Source organism: Grammomys surdaster, unplaced genomic scaffold, assembly GCF_004785775.1.
Source record: "Grammomys surdaster isolate TR1022 unplaced genomic scaffold, NIH_TR_1.0 166, whole genome shotgun sequence".
NCBI lineage: Eukaryota > Metazoa > Chordata > Mammalia > Rodentia > Muridae > Grammomys > Grammomys surdaster.
This window is the reverse complement of record NW_021604614.1, coordinates 14,258,146-14,265,445: the sequence shown is the minus strand read 5'-3', so window position 1 is coordinate 14,265,445 and position 7,300 is coordinate 14,258,146. Positions and strand designations below refer to the sequence as shown.

At 50.3% G+C, this 7,300-nt stretch overlaps 1 protein-coding gene across 1 annotated transcript in view; it reads right to left on the bottom strand.

Moving 5' to 3' along the window:
- Window positions 1-6,820, bottom strand: part of Ccdc63 (coiled-coil domain containing 63) — a 25,551-nt gene extending 18,731 nt beyond the window's left edge. Inside the window, exons 1-3 of the mRNA XM_028765961.1 lie at window positions 6,651-6,820; window positions 3,126-3,315; window positions 881-1,000 (exon numbers count right to left, since the gene is read on the bottom strand). Of these exons, the coding sequence (XP_028621794.1) occupies window positions 881-1,000; window positions 3,126-3,315; window positions 6,651-6,820 (480 nt within the window). The remainder of the gene's footprint in view (window positions 1-880; window positions 1,001-3,125; window positions 3,316-6,650) is intronic.
- Between the last annotated feature and the right edge of the window lie 480 nt (window positions 6,821-7,300).

Below are 7,300 nucleotides of genomic sequence, written 5' to 3'. Positions count from 1 at the left end.
TGTGACTGACAGGTGTGGGGACAGTGTGACTGACAGGTGTGGGGACATTCTCTTAGTCCCCGTTTCCCTCTACCTATGAATAAATGGATCTTAGCTTTTAAAAATATTTTAAGGTGATATTGGTTAGACTGTTCATGGGGACATAGGCCAGTCCTGCCCTTGAAGGGTTTAGGGAACAGTATGCAAGTTTCTAAAGAAATTTAAAATACACCAACTGTGTATGGTGGTACACAACTGTGACCCCAGAACTCAGGAGGCAAAGGCAGAAGGATTGGTACGTTCAAGTATGGCTTCAGCCACATGGTGAATTCTAGGCCAGCCTGCACTGTAGCAGACCCAGAATGAATGAATGAATGAATGAATGAATGAATGAATGAATGAATGAATGAGAGAGGAAAGAAAGGGAGGAAGGAGGTGGAAAAGAAGGGGGGAAATTAACCACAGTTGGGCATGGTGGTGTACACTTGTAATTCTAGCACTCCGGAAACCGAGGCAGGTGGGCAGGTGGGTAGTCATGAGTTCAAAGCCAAGCAGGTCTACATTTCAAGTTCCAGGACTGCAGAGTGGAACTGTCTTCAAGTATAAAACAGTGGCCAAAACCAATTTAGGGCCTGGGATCAGGGATGGGGTGAAAGGGTGTCATAGCAGGTAAGGGGGGTACCCTCAGTCCACCTTCTTTCAAGCACCAAGCAAACATATGTTCTGATGACAGGTCAAAGGTCAAGCTCCATTTCTGGGAGCACAGAGGAGTAGGGTGGGAGTGGGGGTGAGGGCAGGGGAGTGCAGTGGGATTGGAGGTGGGGGTGGAGGGTGGGGGTGGGATATAGGTTGGGGGTGGGGAATGGGGTGTTGAGGCTTTAGAGAACAGTCCCTCACCTACCAGGTTCAGCCGGGTCTCCAGAATGTGGATCTGTTTCTGCAGCTTCCGGGGGTTGTTGGCCTCTTGTGTCTTCAAGAAGATCTGTCTCTGGTTCGTGATCTTTCTCTCCATCTGAACAATCTGGGAGGGAGAGATGAGGGGTGGGTGGGGAGCATCCAGCTGCTCTAGTTTCTGCTGGGCACAGATTAACCATTCCTACGGGGGGAAACCAGGTTAAAGCCAACGTGACATTGACACTCATCCCATAAACAGCTCTGACTGGGCTCCCGGATTCCTACTTAATCCCACCCCGTCCAGGGTAAAGAAAAAAGTTGGCTCTGAGTGTGAATTTTCCCACCAGTGAACAGAAAGTCCCCATCTCTCCAGGCCCCCACACCATGGTTTCTAGAGGAAAGGGCACTGGCTCCTGTGGTGGTGAAACTTAGTTGTCAACCCTGTTATCCTGAGAAGGGCCTAGAATGGGGTTAGAGAACACCTGCAGCTGCTGTCATGATGCTGTCATGACTTCCCAGTGCCCGTCTGGACATTCCCTACATGTCCAGTTTCTCTGTTTATGAATGGAACTGGGGGTCTTCCTGAAGTGGCCGGGTGTGGCATCATGGGAAGGTTATCCTTTGATATCTCTAAAACTTTCCCAGGAGTTGGGATCCCCACTTTGGAAATTAGGTCATCAGTACCTAAGAACAGCAAGATGATCTTTGAGTTGCAGACGCAAGCAGCCCACATTAGGCAGAAGCACCTGAAAAATGCCTTGACAGTCAGTTTTCCAGGTATGTGCAGTCTCTGACAGTCGGTCATACCAAGGGCCGCAAACTACAGCCCTTTGGCCCGTGGCTTATTGTTACAAATAAAGATTTATTGAAAAAGCAAAGCCAGGCCTTTCTGTACTGCCTGTGGTGCTATATGGTTGGAGCTTGGAAAACCCAAGTATGACTGTGGGTCTTTTACAAAAAGATTTCACGGGGCCATTTTAGACCCATTGGACCCGAGTGTTCATATATCAAAACGCATTTGAATTTAGTGTCATTTGCTACTTTACAGTCTTACTTGGGCACCGTATTAATTTAAAACAAGTAAATAAGGGACTGGAAACACAGTTCAGTGATAAAGGACAAGACTAGTATGCACAATGTCCTAAGTTCCATTCCCAGGGGACTCATGGGGACTTGAGTGTGGTTCCCAGCACCCACAATAATTGGATCGTCTCAACAATCTAGTTCCAGGGGACTCACTGCCCTCTTCTGGGCTATTTTCCCACACACATACTCACACACAGACACAGGCATTAACAATTAAAAATAAAATATTACAGTGAAACAAAAAGAGAGTAAAGGTGGCCAGGTATGATGGCACACACCTTTACTCCCAGCACTTGGGAGGAAGAGATAAGGAGATCTCTATGACGTCAAGGACAGCCTGGTCTACACAGTGAATTCTAGGCTAGCCAGGGCTACAGGTATATGCCTCGAAAATAAGTCAGTGCAGCCAGGCAGTGGTGGCACATGCCCTTAATCCCAGCACTTGGGAGGCAGAGGCAGGGGGATTTCTGAGTTCGAGGCCAGCCTGTTCTACATAGTAAGTTCCAGGACAGCCAGGGCTATACAGAGAAACCCTGTCTCGAAAAACCAAAAATAAAAAGAGAGAGAGAGAGAGAGAGAGAGAGAGAGAGAGAGAGAGAGAGAGAAAGTCAATGCAAATAAATTACAGAGTTACATACTTCCAACACAATAGCTCAGGGTAAGCCTCCCCTTTCCTAAGAGAAAGGGTTGGGACACAGTGAGACATGCCACAGGCAACGTCATCATCCAGGAGGGCTGCACCAATGACAGATGGTCTTGAAGGGCTATTTTGAACTGATGAATCATGCTCAGAATGGCCTGTCTATCCCGTGGTCCACATGAAGACCTCCCAGAAGGCTTTTCTCCTGCCTTAACACCTGGCGGTGTCCCAGAGAGATGCTACCAACCGTCTCAGCCAAAGAACAAGAAGATAACGGCCCCCTCTCTAACCCATGTTTGGTGCCCACCATGAAGGATGGAGAAACTGACATTGTTTGAAGCCCTAGGGTGATCTTCATTACAGCACCAAAAACGTGGCCTTGCTCCCCGATGCTAAGGATGCTAGGGTTGGTTCTGAGCCTTGAGGTGGCAGGGGGACACGCAGGGTTGATGGACCTGAGCGTCCATGCGCTGTCTCACTTGCCTGGGGCATCCTGGCTGTCCTGTTCCCTCCAGGGAGGCCTCACCTTGTCATCCAGTTCCCCCAGCAGCACCTTCATGGAGGAGATAAGCGACTCGTAGTCCCCCTTGGTCTGCAGCAGGAAACGCAACTCCATGAAATTTTTCTGGTTGATGTCCAGGTTCTTTGGAGACTTCACGAGGCTCAGAAGCAGGGTGGTCTCTGCCTGTTCGGCTTTCAGACTCTCTATCTCCTTGCTGAAGGAAGGCAGCTCTAGTTTAGCCCAGGAGCCCCTAAACCACCCTTCACAGAACCCACAGGGTGTCCCATCCCTAAAAGGAGCCTGGGAGAGGAGAGTTTCAGGGCAAGGGGCTCAGGTTCAGATCTGGAACCCCATGTCCCTGACTCCAGTCATCCCTGTCTCTCCTGCTCCACCTTCCTTAGGGGAAGGCTGACCTGCAGCCAGTCAAAATCCTTCACCGAAGCTGGGCGGTGGTGGCGCACGCCTTTAATCCCAGCACTTGGGAGGCAGAGGCAGGCGGATTTCTGAGTTCGAGGCCAGCCTGGTCTACAGAGTGAGTTCCAGGACAGCCAGGGCTACACAGAGAAACCTTGTCTCGAAAAACAAACAAACAAACAAACAAACAAATCCTTCACCGAGTGGCTTCGGGGAGATGGCTCAGGTGATAGTGTTTCCCGTGTAAGTCTGAGGTTCATCCCAACACCGATGCATACAGTGAGGTTTGGGATGGAGAGGAAGGAGGATCCCTAAGTTAGCTATCAACCCAGCCTCGACGTAGTCAGGGAGCTCCAGGCTAATGAGAGACGGTCTCAAAAGAAACCAAGATGGGGCTTGCAAAGTGGATCTGTGAGTGAAGGCGCTGGCAGCCAAGCCCAGCTACCTGAGTTTGAGCTCTGAAATCCACACACATGTAAGAAGGAGAGAACGGATTCCTGCAAGTTTGTCCTCTGACCCTCCATATAGGAGCCTTTATACATATACACAAGGACTAAATAAAAATGTTGTTTAAAAAATAAGGCGGATGGTTCCCAAGGAGCACCCAAAATTGATCTCTGACCTCCACATGCATGAACAAAACTTGGAGCAGGACTCTGAAGTTTGTATCAACATGGAGGTGAACAGTAACCTTGAACCCTTGGCCAAGGCCTCTCTCTGGGTCTAGCAATGTGTCAAACTGGCTGGGGGTGGGGTTAGGGGTGGGGGCTGGGCAGGGATGAGGAAATAGGGTGGAGGGAGGCTGGGAAGGCTGCTACATCCAAAAGATGGGAAACAGCACAGGGAGAGGCCCCTAGAGCTGTCTGGGTACCCGATGAGCACTTAGCATCTAAGAAGGTCTGGGATCTAAGACTCCAACTGGACCTCAGTAGGGGTACAGCCTGCTCTGCAACAAGAGCCTCGAGTGAGTTGTGCCTGTCCATCTGTTAGGAGCTCTGCTGCAGAAAGCTAAAGAATGTTCTAGAGGGCTGGAGAGATGAGCTGGCTCATTGGTTAAGAGCACCATCTGCTCTTCCAGAGATCATGAGTTCAATTCCCAGCAACCACATGGTGGCTCACAACCATCTGTAATGGGATCTGATGCCCTCCTCTGGTTTGTCAGTGACAGGATGCTCATATACATTAAATAAAGTAATCTTAAAAAAATATTAGCCGGGCAGTGGTGGCGCATGCCTTTAATCCCAGCACTTGGGAGGCAGAGGCAGGCAGATTTCTGAGTTCGAGGCCAGCCTGGTCTAACAGAGTGAGTTCCAGGCTTACACAGAGAAACCTTATCTCGAAAATCCAAAAAAAAAAAAAAAATGTTCTTGAATTGAATGCCAGTTCCTACAAAAAGCCTCAGGAAATATTTTAGACTTTGAGAGACCCTGTGGTTACTGAAGTAGGGCAGTCACTGCAGGCTCAGATGGGACTCCCATGGTTGTGCCAATAAAACTTTATTTAAAAAGTAAAAAGAAGCAGAAGCCAATGGGCCATGGTCCAGGAATAAAACTGTCCAATGGGACAATAATAATGAGGATGCCCTGTCCCTGCACTGTCTGGCACACCCACTTAGTCTCACAAAGATAGGGAACCCCTAAGCCATTCCTGGTGTGCTTCAAGAACCAAACACTTCATTGTTTTGGGTTGTTTGTTTGTTTATTTGTTTACTACCATTTTAGATGCTGTGTGTGGCTAATGAACCTAGCTTCTGCCCCCTCGACTCCCACCTGGACGGGGAAAAAGAGCTTACCAGGAGAGCGGGTCACAGAGGAGAGTGGTTACTCTGTTAGAGAGCAGCTGGCCTGTAGCCAGGGCCGGGGCTGGGGGAGCCAGTGCCCTGAAGTGTAAGAAAGAACTTCACAGAGCACGTCCGTGTTTTCCGTTTAAATTTTACCCTGAGATACAGGCTCACTCTGTGGCCCTGGCTAGCCCAGAATGCTGTATGTAGAGCAGACTGCCTTCAAATTCAGGGATCCAGCTCTCCGGGGTGTTGGGATTAAAGGTGTATGTATGCCACCACGCACAGCAATGTATTTAGTCTGTTCCTTTATTTATATGGGAGTAGGCATGGGGGGTGCCTGTAGAGGCCAGAAGAGTGACAGAATCCTTGAGTTGGAGTTATAGGTGGCAGTGAGACAGATGTGGGTCCTGAGAACCGAATTCAGGTCCTCTGCAAAAGCAGCAAGTGATCTTTACTGCTGGGTCACCTGTCCAGCGTCCACTTTCGTTTGTCAGCGTATATTCATTTATACATGAACATATGAACGTATGTATGGGTGTTAGCATGCCATTCTGTGCATATGGAGATCAGGAAGCAACATGGAAGCCATATTTCTCCCTCTAGCCTTGGGGGGGGGGGTCCTCTGGGACCTAACTCAGGCCATCAGACTAGCTGAATCATCTTACCAGCCCAAGATACTTTGTCTTGTTCTACCTGATGAGCGCTTTCCCAACAGATGGCGCTAAAGTGCTCTGAAAAAAATGCCTTTTAAAAATCGACAGGGTAAGGACCAGCCTAGCCCGGAGGAGATGAACCCATGGGAAAGGAAAGATCCCCTTCGTGCCCTTCTCTGATCTTCAACCATCCTGACAGTGAGGTTCTCTTTGATGGAGGCTGGCTTCTGCTTTTGCAGAAAGGGGCTTACACACACACACACACACACACACACACACACACACACACACAAGCGCGCATGCACACCCCCTTGCAAAAGCCTGGGCGCTGCCGCAGCATGGGAACATTCCCTGCCCCTCTGGGATCCTTTGGCTCCGCCCCGTCACTGCTACAGCTGGTCGGACTGGCAGGAGTGGACACCTCAGCCGACCAGGTTCCGCTTGTGCTGGAATTGGGATTGATGGGTGAGGGTGTTGTCTGCAAGGACCGCAGGGCGAGAGGGGCATCCGAGAGAAAAACGGGGCTTGGTTGAGGGCCACCTGTGCCCCCGAGGGCCCCAAGACCCCTGGATCCTGCTCACTGGATATCCTCCGGTGAAGCTCTAGAGCACAGGATAAAAGGCCTCCAGTCCCAAGGTGGGTTCAGTGTGCCTCCGGCCCCAGCTATACCCTAGACCCGCACCAGGACTCCCCTCTTACTACTGGTTGGCGATCATACGCTGGTTGCGGAAGTTGAAGGACTTTCGGCTCTCTACCATCTTGCGGAACTGCTGCCTCAGTTTCCGTAGCTCTGCCTCGGCCAGCTGCTCTTTGGCCTTCTCGGAAAGTTCTGGAAGACCTAAAGAGCCCTTCCTCCTGAGTTTCTTCATCTGGACAAGACAGAGAAAGAGGCGGCCCAGGTGATCAGAAAAGCCTCCAGGTGGTGCCCGGGACAAGGAGAAGCCCACCCTAGGGTGATGTCATCAGCTGGTCTGAGGTAGGGTAGACCCACCCTCGGCTGCCAGGTGACAGTTAAACTGGATATAGTAGCCTCTTGCTGAGTTGAGAAGTCTACAGAGTCCCGAGTTTAAGTCCTACACCACTGTGAGACTTTGAGAAAGTCAGCGACTATCTCAGGCCTCCAGTCTGTAAAGATGATGCCAGAGATGGGGTTTGGGGGTAGGATGGTTGGTATGTGAAGGGACACTGAGTGAGCAGCTGTTGTCACCAACCAGTGGCATTGAGATGGATCTGAGCTTCCCTTCTGCTTAGACAGTGGGTCCTGGAGGTCAAAGCCAGCAAGCCCACCTCTTTCGGGTTCTCTCTGTGTCTCCTCTGTCTGCAATGTCCTGCCCAGAGAGAAAGAGGAA